This window comes from Biomphalaria glabrata, chromosome 17, assembly GCF_947242115.1.
Source record: "Biomphalaria glabrata chromosome 17, xgBioGlab47.1, whole genome shotgun sequence".
Classification (NCBI taxonomy): domain Eukaryota; kingdom Metazoa; phylum Mollusca; class Gastropoda; family Planorbidae; genus Biomphalaria; species Biomphalaria glabrata.
In genome coordinates, this window is record NC_074727.1 from 2,350,563 (window position 1) to 2,368,360 (window position 17,798).

Sequence of the window (17,798 nt, forward strand, 5' to 3'; positions counted from 1 at the left end):
CGGGGATTTCCACCTCAAGTAAAAAATGCTAACATCAAGCATCCAAGTATTGGATGACACAAAACAAACAAAAAACTAGTTGTTTTGTGGAAGGATAAAAAATAAAAAAAAGCCATTTATTATGGTATCCACAAGTGCACAATGCCTGGCTGTTTTGGTAAAAGACAAAAGTAAACCATCCATGGTTGACATGTACAATAAATTCATGTTTGGTTGTGTCTTAGTTGATAAAAAAAAATTGGCTACTATGGAATGCATGCAAGAAAATCCACCAAATGGTGGAAAAAGCTTTTTCTTAGGATTATTGAAATTGCCTGTTCTAATGACCATGTTTTATATAATCTTAGTAGACCAGATCATATCAAAAAGTCTTTTCTGAGCTTGAAACAATTCAAGATTCAGCTGGTGGATTTACTTTGTGCTAAAGCTTCCACACTCATGCCACAAGAAGAAAAAGAGAAGAGAAAAATATCAATGGGTCGTCCTCAAATCAATCCACTGGCAAGACTTTCAGGGGGAAGACAAATTATAGACATTGGTGATAAACAGAGACATTGCAAAGTTTGCTGCAATTCTAAGCCTGTTAGGACATCAGCCTGCCCTTCACCCTAAGGATTGTTTCAAAATTTGGCATACTCAGGCTATAATTTAAATATTCTGAACAAATAAGGATATACTCAATGTAAATAAGTTATTAGTTTTGCATCATGTTATGTTTATATTTGTGTGTTCCACCTCAAGTAAAAAATGCTAACATGCAGGTGAATACAGGAAGAAGTACTCCCCAAGCAAGAAACAATTCTCGCCTTCAAAGTTTCTTTCTTGATACTGTGTAATGAAAAAAATAATACTCTCTTTCTCTCTTTCTCAAACTATCTCTTTGTCTCTTTATCTCTCTCTTTTTTCTCTCTTTTTCTATCTCTTTTTCCTTTATCTCATTCTCCTTTCTCTCTCTCTCTCTCTCTCTCTCTCTCTCTCTCTTTCTGTCTACTCTGTATAAAAGAACAAAATTCCTACAACTATTCATTTTAGATATTTGTTCTTTTTATCTTAAATAAAGTCCATATTTATTATGTTATTATTTACAGCATATTTTCAAACCAATATGATCAATAATGATTCAGAAAGTTTTCTATACGTGGCCCGTGGTTCAAAATTTTAATTTAAATGTATACAACAGTGATTCACAAAGTGGTCTATATAGACCCCTCAAGGGTCTACGAGGACTTCCAAGGGATCTACGGAAGTGAAAAAATAAATTGGGGGTCTATGACCTGTAAAGGGGGGCCTACGACAGTGGATCTCTTTTAAGCATGCCTAAAACTTTATTTTAATTTTCTATTAACGATTTGCACCTTAGTTAATCCTTTGAATTTTAACCCTGTTAGTCAAATGTTATTTTTTGTTTTATTTTACAATTTTAACATCTTTTTTTAATTAGCTTAATTTTCTCTACATGAAAGTATTATTGTACATGTCCGAGTCTAAAAATGACTGTAGAAAGTCCAGTGTTGGTAATTAGAAATATGGCTTTATTTCGTCCTTGTGAAACAAGCATCTACATTAGTGCTTTTTATGCAATAAAATTTAAAGTTATGTCGCTATGAAACCATTAAATCTGGAACATCATTTGAGGCAACGCCAACATAATAAAATAGATTGAGATTTGAAATACTTTCGAACAGTTGTTAAGTTCAGAAAAGACCCAGAGTAGAAAAAAAGTTTGATTAAACATTACAAAAGAGGTTTGTGAGCATTTTACAATACTTTACTCTATCAAACTCCAAAAAACTGAACACTATAGGCAAAAAAAAAATGGGTTTGCCAGCCATTGAAGAGGTTTTGCAAACTGTTTTACACATTCCTATATCTTATATCATGATAAAAAATCCTCTAAACAATAATACAATTCCTAGGTTGAGTTAAAAGGTTCTTATGTAATTACTTGCAAACGACATACTTTTAAAAAAAGCTGGACAAGCTAACCTTGCCTGATAACATACTGTCATAAAGAACTACATTTTGATCAATGGCTCCTTCACGCTGGAGTAAGATAGTTATCGAAAGGTTTATGTGTGACTTAAACAGAGTGACAATGTTTTGCTTGAGCTCTTGGTTGCTAAAGATCCAATTTAAGAACAAAAAATAAAACGGGAATCGGACATAGTCTATTTAACCAACTTGTTTCATAATTTTCATGAGGTTAACTTGTAGCTACAAGGTGATAACCTAGCGTTGCTCAGAATGAAGTCATAATCTCAGTGTTTTTCTTATCTTCTTATATAATACAGACGTTACTTCAAAAAAAGAAGATGATTACGTCCTACGCGTCATGCATTTAGTCATGCATATTAACCAATGACTTAAATTCTGCCGAGTCACTGGTTTTCCTGGCTAGCTCAGGCAACCCATTCCATGCTCTAATAGCACTAGGGAAGAAGGAGTATTTGTACAAATTTGTCCTAGCATATGGGACGAGGAATGTGTTTCTTGTGAGTATTAAATTAATGAAACAAACATTGGAGAGGAGGAAATTTCTTATTTTCCAAATTTAAATCAGTCAAACATCCTCTAATCCAGAAGAGATAATATTAAACCTAAAACTAAATTGAAGCCCAATATTGACATTTTTGTTATCAAAGCTGCCCACCAATCAACGTGTATTTTTTTTTCTTTGTAAATCCCTATAGTGTGTATATTAGATTTTATTTTGAATTTCTATGGCCTAGAATCTGTTAGAAAAACACTTTTGAAGTTAATGAATTTTCAGAAAAAATCAAGGGGGTCTACCGAAAACTGGAAAACATGGCAAAGGGTCTACGAGACAAAAAAATTTTGGGAACCACTGGTATAGAATATATATGTGAATAGATTCAAATGTTGAAGTTAGGAGACGCTCTAAAAACCTTGAACTAAAAGATTGTCGTAACATTTGTCATAATATTATGACTGTCAGTGCCGTAATATACTTTCATTGTCGTATATGAACTTTCATTGTAGTAATACTACCTGTCATTGTCGTAATATGAAGTTGTGTTACTGCAAATATAACCTGTCATTAGTCTTCACGACATTAAAAGCCATCGTCTCTGACACAATCCAGACTATAGCGAGGAGATATGTACACATTTACTACCGCCTATATGTCCATGCTGAACAAGACGATCTCTACCAGTGGCGTTGCTAGGGATAGGGGGCCCGGGGAGCTTTACCTCTTTAGGGGCCCTGTTATTTTAACTATTCGACATCATGAGATAAATACACTTTATAAATATACAACTTAATAATATGTAACTCAGTTTACTCCCTGATAATAAGCCCTCATATGTGTGGAATACATGCAACAGGCTCACTAACCAATGTAAAAAAAAATGAAAGCACGGTTACATGACAGAGACCTAATATGTAATATTTAATGCAAAAGAACATTTTTACCCCCCTCCTCCCCTCCACCCTAGCTACGCCACTGATGTCACCTTGTCGTTTTTATGCACACAACACCTCTCAGCTACTTTTTGACCGTGTCTCTGGCATCTAAAAAGTGCCAGACGGAGGCGAAGAGAAACGTGAATTGTCCGATGAGGAATAGGCTGAATGACCAGCCGAGACTAAATTTAAATTTTGGAAGGTAGAGATGCATCAAACTGATTCCTTTACCAGCAACCACGCTCAACCCTACAAGTCCAACCACAGCTGAAACAAGACAAACATTTTTTTTTAAATATTTTTTTTAAAATACAATGCCTCCATTATTTTTACTTAAAAAAAAACAACAACTAATAAGTGTAAAGATTTTTGGATCATTTTAGGTTTTGAACCCGGACACTGTCAGCTGATAAAACGTACGCATTTTTTTTTACTTGGCCAGTGAAGATGGCAAACTTGGGCGACTATTTATTGCTATGTTCATAATATGGACATATTTAACACTAGACTTAAAGTTCTGATTAAGAACTATTAAGATCTAGTCCAGATCTACTTCTAGATCTAAAATCTAGATGTAATCTTAATTAGATTTACGTCAAGATATAAGCCACGCTTATAAACTTCAATAATATTGAAGCAGCTTTAAAAATATTCAGTTATGGCATAATTACGGTAACAAGGCTCTCTACGCCTTGCTGGCTCTAGACCTTGATATAGCCTCCAGCCAAGTTTGTTTGTTGTAAAATGTTTTACATGTTTCGGATGTTCCTTCAGAGTTTAAGATAGTTTACTTCCTAGTCCAAACCTCCCGCAGGACGACGGGGGATGGGAGCGGGCAGGATTTGAACCCTCGACCATCGATAAATCCGAAACGACAGTCCAGCGCGCAAACCGCACGACCAGGCAGCCATTTACATTTATTTATTTGTTTTTAAATTAGATTGGTCAAACTAGAATTTTTCCCCGTGTGGCCTAAGCGCTGGTTAATTCTTCTTCAAGCGATAAACATCAACTGTTAATTTAGAGAGCCGTATTTGAGATCAGCTGTCCAGGTTCCTGTTTCCGGGTTCCACGAGGCTCGAGCTCGTAAAAAAGAAAACAAAAACCTAATAATTTTAAATCAATACAATTTATATTGTATAAGTAATAATTATGAATCTAAGGGAAAGTTGGTTCTCGTTCGATATGTATGGAGACAATACAATACAATACGCAAAACTGAAGGGTTTCTTATCAGGGCTTTTGAAAGAGATGATTTAAACCTTTCAAGCCCTCAGTCAAATAGAGCATGATAATCATGTTGACGGCAATGATGATTGATTGACGGATGATGATTGATTGAGGGATGATGGTGATGATGATTATATTGTTATAACTCCGCAATGCGCACCGCCATCCAGGCTAGTGCTAGAAGGTGCGCACTGTGATAGACTAGACCTAGAAGGATGTCAACATTAGGAAGAGAAAGGGAGAACGGTTTCCGCCCAAGTTGAGAGCCGAAGTGAAAAGACTGTGCCTAAGAAAGATGATGTTTTATGAACTGGTGATGTGTAAATAAAGATATATGTGCCTCGTTGAGTTTGTCTCCCTTCAGTTATTACAATATTGTTGATGGAGGATGATGATGGTGATGATGAAGATGATGATGGTGATGACGATGATAATGATGATGATGGTGATGATGATAATGACGATGAATTGATGAGTCAGTTGATGGAAAGCTGATCTCTTTCTATGGCTAACAGTAATCGTGTTTAAAGAACAACAGTCTTTAATGTTTTTTCTTCTCTAAAAAGACAATGCTGGTCTTCAGTAGATCAGTTTATTAGCGGCCCCCGAAAGGGGAAAAGACGCTATTAGTTTTGTGCGAAATGTCTGTCCGTCTGTCCCGTTTAGATCTCGTAAACTAGAAAAGATAGTGAAAATCCGACAACACAATATTTTAGACTTTAGACCATTTAAAGTTCTGATGCAACGGCTACTTTTTTTTTCTGAAAGCGAAAAATCTAATTTTTAAACACACTTATGCAAGCAGTTTTTTAAAGAGAAAAAGCAATTTAGTATGCATTATAAGTTAGACCTAATTTAAAACGAATGATAATCTTGTAAACTGCATTTTCTTTAATAATTCTTGTGCTAATGCACCTAAATTGCTGTCTTTTAGGATTCGTTTAAGAGATTGATCCTTTTCAAAACAATTACATCAATTAAACACTTCAGTTAGGCCAGGGGAGGTGCGGTAGCTGAGCTGTAAAGAGCTTGGCTACTGAACAGGGGGGTCCCAGGTTCAAATCCTGGTGAACACTGGGATTTTCAACTTCGGAATCCTTGGGCGCCTCTGAGTCCACCCAGCCCTAATGGGTACCTCACATTAGTTGGGGAAAAGTAAAAGCGGTTGGTCGTTGTGCTGGCTACATGACACCCTCGTTAACCGTAGGCCATATCTAGGTTCACATCTAACTTTGCATTCACTTGCACCTATCCTTTGATCTGCTGGACCGTTGGGGCACTGCACAAGATCTGTCAACCTTCTTTTTCCATTCTTATCTCTCATTTGTCTTTGATATAAATTTCATTCGGATGTTATTTCCCTGCCTGGGTGGACCACTTCGGGGGCCGATTTTGAGTTTGTATTTCCACACAAACTGTCTTTGTAACCTTGTTTTTCTTCAATTTCTTTTTACATTGGACTTTCCTTTTTACTTCCTGCTCTATGCCTTGTGTCCTTTCAGAAAAAAACAGGTTAAAGGGTCAAGACGACCCAAAAAGCATAATGTGTTATAATATGATTGTTACAGACATACGGCATTTGTTTACACCTGGTCTAGTCTAGACAAAAGTTGTTGTTTTTTTTCGAACTCTATATACTGTTATAATTATTATAGCTTTTTATATAGCGCTACTTTCATGCTTACAGCATGCTCAGAGCGCTTTTGGTCCAATCTCAGTTGTGGACCAGTGGGGGGAGGGGGTATCTAGGAGTTGGTTTTCCGTGCTGCCTTTAGGCAACTCTGCCCGAGTCGGGTGTCGAACCTCGAGGCCCCCCCCCTTCATAGGTAGCCAAGCCAAGCCAAGTTCAAGCGCACTTGGCCTCTCGACCACGCTTCCCACTGTTATAATGAAAGCTCTTACAAGGAACGTTGCATGTCTATCTACTTTTTTTAAAAAGTTGAAAGTTTCTCACGTAGACCTTGTGGTAAAGGTCATCTGTTTCAATAGCCTGTGGTTAAAGAGGGTGTCATGTGGCCAGCACAACGACCAACCGCCTTTACTTTTCCCCAACTAATGTTGGACTCAGAGGCGCCCAAAGAGTAAGAGAAGATTTATGGGGATTAGGGGAACCAAGATGTCTTAATAATGAATTTATGTAATTTATGATAGTAATAAACCAGATTACTTCCAGGTTACTTAGCGGAGAATAAAGAAAACATGTCTACACTTAACGTTATAATAATGTAAATAATGTACTAATAAGTCAAACATATAGGAACTTCCTTTGAACGAGAAACTCACAACGAGGCCAACGTCGTCAGTGTGAAATAAGTACTACCTGAAAAGCCTGCCACGCCTGCTGTAATCCATCCCATAATTTTAGTAGGCTCCCGGAAGAATGCCATGGATGTCATCACTATCACGGAGAGCTCGCAGACGATGGTGATACTCATCAGGGTTCTGCTGACATCTAGCCATACTAAGATAAGATAAGATAACGATAAGATAAGATAACAATAAGATAAGAATACGATACGATAAAGATAAAGATAAGATAACGATAACATAACAATAAGATAAGATACGATAAGATAACGAAAATATAACGATAAGATAAAGAATAAGATAACGATAACGGTCAGATAAGATAACAAAAGTAAAGATGATGATAAGATAAAATAATGCAGAGATAACGCTAAGATAACGATAAAATAATAATAAGATAAGATACCGATACGTTAATTATAAGATAATGATAAGATGATTAGATAAAGATAAGATTACAGGAAGATAACGATAAAAGCGAATCTGTCACAGCACCACTACGACGAACTGTCACAACACCACTACGACAAACTGTCACAACACCACTACGACAAAACTGTCACAACACTACTACGACAAACTGTCACAACACCACTACGACAAAACTGTCACAACACCACTACGACAAAACTGTCACAACACCACTACGACAAAACTGTCACAGCACAACTACGACAAAACTGTCACAACACCACTACGACAAACTGTCACAACACCACTACGACAAAACTGTCACAACACCACTACGACAAACTGTCACAACACCACTACGACAAACTGTCACAGCACCACTACGACGAACTGTCACAACACCACTACGACAAACTGTCACAACACCACTACGACAAACTGTCACAGCACCACTACGACAAACTGTCACAGCACCACTACGACGAACTGTCACAACACCACTACGACAAACTGTCACAACACCACTACGACAAAACTGTCACAACACCACTACGACAAAACTGTCACAACACCACTGTGATAAAACTGTCACAACACCACTACGACAAACTGTCACAACACCACTACGACAAACTGTCACAACACCACTACGACAAACTGTCACAACACCACTACGACAAACTGTCACAACACCACTACGACAAAACTGTCACAACACCACTACGACAAACTGTCACAACACCACTACGACAAACTGTCACAGCACCACTACGACAAAACTGTCACAACAACACTACGACAAACTGTCACAACACCACTACGACAAACTGTCACAGCACCACTACGACGAACTGTCACAACACCACTACGACAAACTGTCACAACACCACTACGACAAACTGTCACAGCACCACTACGACAAACTGTCACAGCACCACTACGACGAACTGTCACAACACCACTACGACAAACTGTCACAACACCACTACGACAAACTGTCACAACACCACTACGACAAACTGTCACAACACCACTACGACAAACTGTCACAACACCACTACGACAAACTGTCACAACACCACTACGACAAAACTGTCACAACACCACTACGACAAAACTGTCACAACACCACTACGACAAAACTGTCACAACACCACTACGACAAAACTGTCACAACACCACTGTGATAAAACTGTCACAACACCACTACGACGAACTGTCACAACACCACTACGACAAACTGTCACAACACCACTACGACAAAACTGTCACAACACCACTGTGATAAAACTGTCACAGCACCACTGTGATAAAACTGTCACAGCACCACTGTGATAAAACTGTCACAGCACCACTACGACAAACTGTCACAACACCACTACGACAAACTGTCACAACACCACTACGACAAACTGTCACAACACTACTACGACGATCTGTCACAACACTACTACGACAAAACTGTCACAACAAAACTATAACTATCTGTCACAGCACCAATACGAACTACTGTCAGAGCACTACTATGACTATATGTCACAACACCACTACGACAAAACTGTCACAACACCACTACGACAAACTGTCACAACACCACTACGACAAACTGTCACAACACTACTACGACGATCTGTCACAACACTACTATGACGAACTGTCACAACAAAACTATAACTATCTGTCACAGCACCAATACGAACTACTGTCAGAGCACTACTATGACTATATGTCACAACACCACTACGACAAACTGTCACAACACCACTACGACTACTGTCAGAGCACTACTATGACTATCTGTCACAGCTCCAATACGAACTACTGTCAGAGCACTACTTTGACTATCTGTCACAGCACCAATACGAACTACTGTCAGAGCACTACTATGACTATCTGTCACAGCACCAATACGAACTACTGTCAGAGCACTACTATGGCTATCTGTCACAGCACCAATACGAACTACTGTCAGAGCACTACTATGACTATCTGTCACAGCACCAATACGAACTACTGTCAGAGCACTACTATGACTATCTGTCACAGCACCAATACGAACTACTGTCAGAGCACTACTTTGACTATCCGTCACAGCTCCAATACGACGAATGTTAAGGGACAGATAATAAATGTGTACAAGTACACTAGATCTAACCCTAGCTCTACCATCCATTGTTTACATATCTTTCATATATTGAAAATAAATGTCGGACTTTCATTTATGTATTTTATTTCATTCATACATTCTTTATAAACATGTAATTCTTTATACATGTAATTCTTTATAGATATACAATTTTTAAAATGCCTGCTGTAGATTGACCGGAGATCACATTTTTGCCGCTCTGCAAAAAGTGTATAAAAAAATTCACCTTAGAATTTATCTTTATATTTACATTAACGGATAAACCGCTCAGTGCATATTTCATTACCTCTGCTGCCGCCTATAAGTTCAGCCAGGTTAACTGCGTCAAAGCAAATCGCATCTAGAAAAGTACAAATTGTCCAGAGTCCAATGTGGCCCCATTCTCCACCCGCAGTGGCAGTGACCATATAGTTCCCTGCGAAGCCAATTGTCGAGAAAAGCAACGCTAGCAGACGAAAACAGTAAACACAAAGTCAGGATTGTTTGCGTTACATAAAGTATTGACTAACAAAGCAGTAAAAGAAAATAAGGTCGGCTTAACTCTTTTCTCACCGTAACTATTTACCACATTCTGGCGGAATCAACGTTGGTATCGTCATTTAGGAGGGAAAGAGTTAAAGCCAGCTACAATGTTGCTGACATTTTTTAATTTATTCAGAGAAATGAAGCGTGGGTAATAACGAAATTGAAATATCACTGTCACGAGCAGATGAGACATACACCACCAGGGGGCAAACTGGGTGTTAACTCTTTCTCTCCTAACCGACGATACCATCGTTGATTTGACCTCATTAAAGTAAATTCATGTTTAATTTTATAAACTTTTTTTTGAGTTATATAAAAAGAGCATGCATTCCCCTTTACTTATATACCGAATTAAACACTCTCTGATAACAAAGACCAAGCTATTGAAGCTTTATCATAACAAGTTAGTGAAATACTAATGAGCAAAATGAAGAATTCCGTCGAAATGTGAGAAAAAAATTACGGAAAGAGTTAAGATCGGTCCGGGGGATTTCATGCCATCATTATTATTATTATTATTATAGCTTTTATATAGCGCTACTTTCATGCTTATAGCATGCTCAGAGCGCTTTTGGTCCAATCTCTTTTGTGGACCAGTAGGGGGGGGGGAGGGGGTATCTAGGAGTTGGTTTTCCGTGCTGCCTTTAGGCGCGCAGTAAACGCAACTCTGCCCGAGTCGGGTGTCGAACCTCGAGCCCCCTTCTAGGTAGCCAAGCCAAGTTCAAGCGCACTTAGCCTCTGACCACGCTTCCCATAAGATGGGCTTTCAATTCTCTCCCTCCTGAAAACCATTATGTTAAGTTTGATAAAGTTGCCCTTTCGGACCTTGCAATCTACGGAGCAGATGATGTAAAAGACATCTGTTTCTGTAAAGGTCATCTGTTTCTGTAATGGTCTCATATTTATGTGGCCCATGGTTTGCGAGGGTGTCATGTGGCCAGCACAACGACCAACCACCTTAACTTTTCCACAACTAAAATCGGTTACCCATTAGAGCTGGATGCCAATATTAAAAATCTCAGTCTTTACCAGGATTCGAGCCCGGGACACCTAAGCCAAGCTTTTCCACTCAGCCATCCCTCCTCTTGTCTGCGGGTGTAGGCTGTTCATTAGTTCGGAAAATGTGTTAGATCACATTTGTATTACGCTGTAGAGCAGCGGTTCTCAACCTTTTATGCTCGGCGACCCCTTTTTACAATTCCACACTCTGCCTCGACCCCCCCCCCTCACACACACACAGCAATAGAAGAATAGACAAAACAATCCAATTTGTTTTTTTTTTCGATGGTCTTAGGCGACCCCTGGCAAATCGTCAATCGACCCCCCAAAAGGGTCGCAGTCCACAGGTTGAGAACCCCCTGCTGTGGAGGCTGTACAAGATTATATTTTTAAACACATCGCTTAAAGGGCAACGTTTATAAGAGAATGCTATAAAATCTTTAATACGTGTCATTGTGGCATCCATGCGGCCCATTTCGGTGGCCCTACAGGCCCATTTGGGTACCGGCCCACCGGGCATTTTCCCAAACGCCCATATAGCCAGTCCGCCCCTGTAAAAGCACTCATCATACACCAACAGACGTGTATATAGTAGTTGATGCAGACTTGTTTAACAACTGATAATATCCCAATAATAACTTCGTTTATATTACTCGTTTTTCCTCTCTCTCTCTCTCTCTCTTTTTCTTTCTCTCTCTCTCTCTCTTTTTCTTTCTTTCTCTCTCTCTCTCTCTCTCTCTCTTTTTCTTTCTTTTTCTCTCTCTCTCTTTCTCTCTCTCTCTTTCTCTCTTTTCGTTCTCTTTCTCTCTCTCTTTTTCTTTTTTTTTCTCTCTCTCTTTTTCTCTCTCTCTCTTTTTTTTTCTCTTTCTCTCTCTCTCTTTTTCTTTCTCTTTTTCTCTCTCTCTTTCTCTCTCTTTTTCTTTCTCTCTCTCTTTTTCTTTCTCTTTTTTTTTCTCTCTCTCTCTATTTCTCTTTTTCTCTCTCTTTTTCTTTTTTTTTCTTGCTCTTTTTCTCTCTTTCTCTTTCTCTCTCTCTCTCTCTCTTTCTGTCTCTGTTTTTTTTAGCGCTACTTTCACACTTATAACATGCTCAGAGCGCTATAGTCCAATCTTATTTGTAGACCGGGGGGAGAAGTAGTACCTGGGAGAGGGTTTTCCGTGCTGCCTTTTGGCTCTCAGTAGACACAACTCTGCTCGAGTCGGGTGTCGAACGTCGAGCTCCCTAAACAGGTAGCCAAGCCAAGTTCAAGCGTACTTAGCGTCTCGACCATGCTTCCCACCATTATCTTATCTTATATAATACAGACGTTTCTTTAAAAAAAAAAAGATGATTACGTCCTACGCGTCATGCATTTAGTCATGCATATTAACCAATGACTTTAATTCTGGCAAGTCACTGGGTTTTCCTGGCTAGCTCAGGCAATCCATTCCTTGCTCTCAACTGCCTCTAACGCCTCAACTGCCTCTAACGCCTTAACTGCCTCTAACGTCTCAACTGCCTCTAGCGCCTCAAATGCCTCTAACGTCTCAACTGCCTCTAACGTCTTAACTGCCTCTAACGCCTCAACTGCCTCTAACGTCTCAACTGCCTCTAACGCCTCAACTGTCTTTAACGCCTCAACTGCCTCTAACGTCTCAACTGCCTCTAACGCCTCAACTGTCTTTAACGCCTCAACTGCCTCTAACGCCTCAACTGCCTCTAACGTCTCAACTGCCTCTAACGCCTCAACTGTCTCTAACGCCTCAACTGCCTCTAACATCTCAACTGCCTCTAACACCTCAACTGCCTCTAACGCCTCAACTGCCTCTAACATCTCAACTGCCTCTAACGCCTCAACTGCCTCTAACGCCGCAACTGCCTCTAACGTCTCAACTGCCTCTAACGCCTCAACTAGGGAAGAAGAAGCATTGGTACAAATTTGTCCTACCATGGATGGCTGCCTGGTCGTGCGGTTTGCACGCTGGACTGTCGTTCAGATTTATCGATGGTCCCGGGTTCAAACCCTGCCCGCTCCCATCCCCCGTCGTCCTGCGGGAGGTTTGGACTAGGAAGTAATTATCTTCAACTCTGAAGGAACATCCGAAACATGTAAAACATTTTACAACATATGGAACGAAGAATGTACACATACAATCACACTGAGCTGCGCACATAACAATCCCATTAATTAAAGAACAAGATCCCCCGTTGTTGTTTTGTTAATATAAATTTCAGGTCCATTTCATTTTGTTGTTTTACATTTCGGTAATGTTGACCGCGATACGAGTGTCGGACATTGAAATGACCTTCAGGCCGAATTAGGTTGGGCATCACTGTTATAGCGAGAAAGATGGCTGATTTTGTATCCCGCATAATGACCAAAGTAATGACCGCAGGTCATTTTTGGCTCTTTAGGTTCTGTAATCCATCAACTCGAAGTTAATGCCCATAAAACTTAATGAAGCCTCATAGGGTCAGTACCATTACTATGTAACGCTCATCACACTTTTGGAAATATAAGCTAGACTGAAAACTACAGGATTATGTTCAGTCAATTAAGTTTCCTGAACATCAGTGAAATAGTGTGTTAGTGCTATTTAAATAGAACAATGGTTCAAATCACTTGTACTGAATGCTGATTGCAGACATTAAATTACAGACATTCATGACGCTCAATAGGCTAAGCAAAATTATATCAGAGGTCCTCAACCGTTTACCCGAGGCGCCCACTAACAAAAACCCTCCATGTTTGGCCATCTTAAGGGTCTAGAGAATCGATGAAGGATTCCCATGTACTGTCTGTCTTGTTATTTTTATACTAATTATAAAAATTAGAGAAATTGAAATATAAAATAGAATGTATGGAATCCAAAGTCACATATAAATTTACACATACAAAAAACCAAGTGCTACAAACACACCCCACCAAGGGCTAGACCTAACACCAACAGTTACTTTACATACACTTAACCACGTGCTACAAACACACCCCACCAAGGGCTACACCTACACACCAACAGGTACTTTACATACACTGAACCAAGTGCTACAAACACACACACCACCAAGGGCTACACCTACACACCAACAGCTACTTTACATACACTTAACCACGTGCTACAAACACACACCACCAAGGGCTACACCTACACACCAACAGGTACTTTACATACACTTTTACCATGTGCTACAAACACACACCACCAAAGGCTACACCTACACACCAACAGGTACTTTACATACACTTAGCCACGTGCTACAAACACACACACCAAGTGCTACACATACACACCAACAGGGACTTTACATACACTTTTACCATGTGCTACAAACACACACCACCAAGGGCTACACATACACGCCATAAAACGCGTCAAACAGACAACACCAAGTACTACACACATACTCTAAACACATCACCATCGATAGATATATAGATTTTTATCGATGGTGTTGACAAGGAAGTCATTTTAAAAAGATGGTTTTTTACAAGGATGTCAGATGTAAATAGAAGTTTAAGCGTCCGCGACATGATATGAACAAACGCGTTATTTGGAAGAAGACGAGAATCAGATACGTCTTCAGCAATGCGATTCTAGACATCTTTCTGACATCAGAGGATTATCTAACAACGTTCAAACCCATTACAACGTACACGCTCAACTGCCTCTACCGTGACAACCAATTCAACCGTCTCTAACGCCTCAACTGCCTCCAACGCCTCAACTGCCTCTAACGCCTCAACTGCCTCTAACGCCTCAACTGCCTCTACCGCCACAACCACTTCAACCGCCTCAACCGCCAATAACACCTCAACCGCCTCTAACGCCTCAACCGTCTCTAACGCCTCAACTGCCTCTAACGACTCAACTGCCTATAACGACTCAACTGCCTCTAACGCCCCAACTGCCTCTAACGCCCCAACCGCCTCTAACGCCCCAATCGCCTCTAACGCCACTCTTTTTACTATCAGAAAAAAAAAGTGATTTGTAGACCAATGCAGAATAAATTTCGGAGTGTAAGACTACAGGATATGAGCGAATCTGAAACTTAAATTTTTTATCTAAGAAGCTTCATTTATATGGTTTCATGAGGCGCAGCGGTAAACACCGTTAATATTTTATAATTCCTTCTTATATGTAAATACGTTAAAATAGAATGTGTCTAAGAATACACTCAAGAAATGCTCAAAAAAAGCACCTTTGGCTTGAAGAAGGGAGACAATCGTCCACATGAAACTGACTTTCCTGAATTCCATAGTTGGCATGTTGATCACAGAACCAAAATGTTGGAATTTATTTGAACTAGAAAACAAAAACGAAACAAAATTTAAAAAAAAAAGACGATACCTTATTTATTCATTCTACAAAGCGATTGTTTTTCAATTAAATAAATACATGTTGGAGGCGTGGTGGTCAAGTGTTAAAGCAATGGGCTTGTCAACGCGAGGGTCCAGGGTTCAAATCTTAGAGAAGACATGGATTTTTAATTTTGGGGTCCCTTAGCCGCCTCTGAGTCCACCCAGCCCTAATGAGTACCAGACATCAATAAGGAAAAAGAAAAAAGCGCTTGGTCGTTGTGTATATCCAGCGACAGCTACTGACTGGGATAAGTGGAAGGGTTTTTTTTTTTGCACGCGAGCTGTCATAGCACAGTAATTAACGAGATCAATCATCAAAGGGGGCGAGGTGGCTGAGTCGCTACGTGCCTGACTTCCGAGCCCGATGTCCTGGGATAGAATCTCGGTTAAGACTCGTATTTTGAATTTCGGGATTGGTCGTTGTGTTGGCCACACAATACCCTGCTCATAAACCAGGTGGAGACGAATAACTTGTTTTGCCAGGTCACAGGTCTGTATGACTAGGCCACGAGCTATTGGTCTAAACTGCCCACAGGTTGTGACGTCGTAGTTCAGTGTTGAGGCCTTCCATAACTATTCGTCTCGTAATTAACACGCCGCACATTGCATACCCTAACACAATAATTTCATGTTACCTTATACCCATTCCTTAATATTGACATCATGTCTGTATTGATAATAAGGCTTGTCTTCGAGTCCCAAGATTAATGAGGAGTTCAGTATTTCCCGTGGCTAGGCAGCCCCAGCTTTGACCTACATATTTCGCCACATCCAGGGCAAGCAAAGCCATTGTCCGCCGGTGTTCTGATAATCGTTAACTAATTATGACAATGGTCTAACATAGACATCAACTTACCTTCTGAAAAATTGATTGATGTTGATTATGATTAATCTTGATTAATGTTAAAGTCCAGATTAAAATATCTCAAGCTTGTAAGTAAAAGAGCAAGAATGACTATGTCCTACAAGGTTTCGCTAAAAACATGAACACAGCCATAAAAAAAGGAGAAAAAAACGTCACGTGTCAAACAAAAAAGAGAATCAATATGCATGCGCATATTCAGGACAGGGTCTTAAATGACTCTACCTGGACGTGACCTGTCTCATACGGGTGACAAGGCATTGATCCGGTCAGGTCATTCTACAGGTGGATCTAAAACCAATTGTTTGTTTTTTTAACTACACAAAGATTTATTTCTAATGAACACATTTTTGTCTTTTTTTTTTCTCAAGTGTGTTCCGTTCTATCTAATAATTTAGAATTCTAGATTGTACGTGTTTATGAATCTCGAATCTCTATTTGTGTTATGAGTCTCGAATTTCTATTTGTGTTTTGTTATGAATCTCGAATCTCTATTTGTGTTTTGTTACGAGTCTCGAATCTCTATTTGTGTTTTGTTATGAATCTCGAATCTCTATTTGTGTTTTGTTATGAATCTCGAATCTCTATTTTCTGTTTTCTTCTAGTTTCTTATGTCACAAGAAAAGCTTGACTTTTCTATTGCAATCAGGGCGCCAGTTTTCAAAACACGACGCCCTGATGTCTTATGGTGTGCTTCCATCTCCATGGTGGCTGAGGTAATGCTGAACGTCTTCAGAGAAGCTTTGAAGGTGTCCCTGAAGCGTTTTCTTTGCTCACCTTGTGAGTGCTTCACTTTCTTTAATTGGCCATACTAAAAACTAAAGTAGCAGTTATACTAAAAACACAATCTTCAAATACAAAAACAAAATCTAATAAAATACTCAGAAAGACACAAAGATAAAGGCACATTCCTCGTCCCATATGCTAAAACAAATTTGTACAAATGCTCCTTCTTCCCTAGTGCTATTAGAGCATGGAATGTGTCGCCTGAGCTAGCCAGGAAAACCAGTGACTTAAGAGAATTTAGGTCATTGTTTAACATGCATGATTAGATGCATAACGCGTAAGAAGTAATCATCTTCTTTTTTTTTTTTTTGATGTAACGTCTGTTTAATATAAGACAAGAAGTACGTCTGTATAATATAAGCAAGTAGAACGTCTGTATAATATAAGACAAGAACTCTGTGTAGTCTTAAGATGAAGATGTCATTAAAGTTGATCCGTTGATGTAAGACGATCACCATGAAGTGAAATGTCAGTCTTGGTTATCAAGTCTGCTAGCTCTTGGCAGCAGGAATTCTCCGTCGCCGCGTCAGTCTTCCCTTGCCTATAAATTTCTCAAGACTGCGTCGTTCTCTAACCATCAGATCGGCTGCATTCTTGAACCAATGGAAATGTCGTCCGACCCCTTGGAACTACGGAAACTAATTACAAGATAATTTATTGACTAGATCAGTGGTTCCCAAACTAGTTTTTCTTTTTTGGGCACATTTTTTTATTTGGGGTGGGGGGGGGGGTGTTGTTGGCACACTAGCTAATTATTCCCAGTAGTT

General features: G+C 39.5%; 1 protein-coding gene across 2 annotated transcripts; it reads right to left on the reverse strand.

Moving 5' to 3' along the window:
* Positions 1-1,028: 1,028 nt before the first annotated feature.
* Positions 1,029-16,408, reverse strand: LOC106076734 (uncharacterized). Of its 2 annotated transcripts, XM_056016406.1 has the most exons (5): positions 16,240-16,406; positions 15,224-15,327; positions 9,807-9,965; positions 6,977-7,117; positions 3,372-3,693 (listed from the first exon to the last, which is right to left on the reverse strand). In XM_056016406.1, exons 2-5 carry the CDS (start codon positions 15,288-15,290, stop codon positions 3,509-3,511), a joined length of 552 nt encoding a protein of 183 aa, XP_055872381.1. In that variant the 5' UTR covers positions 15,291-15,327; positions 16,240-16,406; the 3' UTR covers positions 3,372-3,508. The 2 variants fall into 2 exon arrangements, with proteins under 2 accessions (XP_055872382.1, XP_055872381.1); XM_056016407.1 differs by lacking the exon at positions 9,807-9,965 and having other exon boundaries at positions 1,029-3,693; positions 16,240-16,408.
* Between the last annotated feature and the right edge of the window lie 1,390 nt (positions 16,409-17,798).

Excerpts from the sequence above, each read along its gene's own strand:
- LOC106076734 (XM_056016406.1), bottom strand. The coding sequence starts at position 15,290 with ATGCCAACTATGGAATTCAGGAAAGTCAGTTTCATGTGGACGATTGTC. Across the intron at positions 9,966-15,223 it reads CTCCCTTCTTCAAGCCAAAG|CGTTGCTTTTCTCGACAATT; the intron begins GTGCTTTTTTTG and ends TTCGTCTGCTAG. Across the intron at positions 3,694-6,976 it reads AGGCGTGGCAGGCTTTTCAG|CTGTGGTTGGACTTGTAGGG; the intron begins GTAGTACTTATT and ends GTCTTGTTTCAG.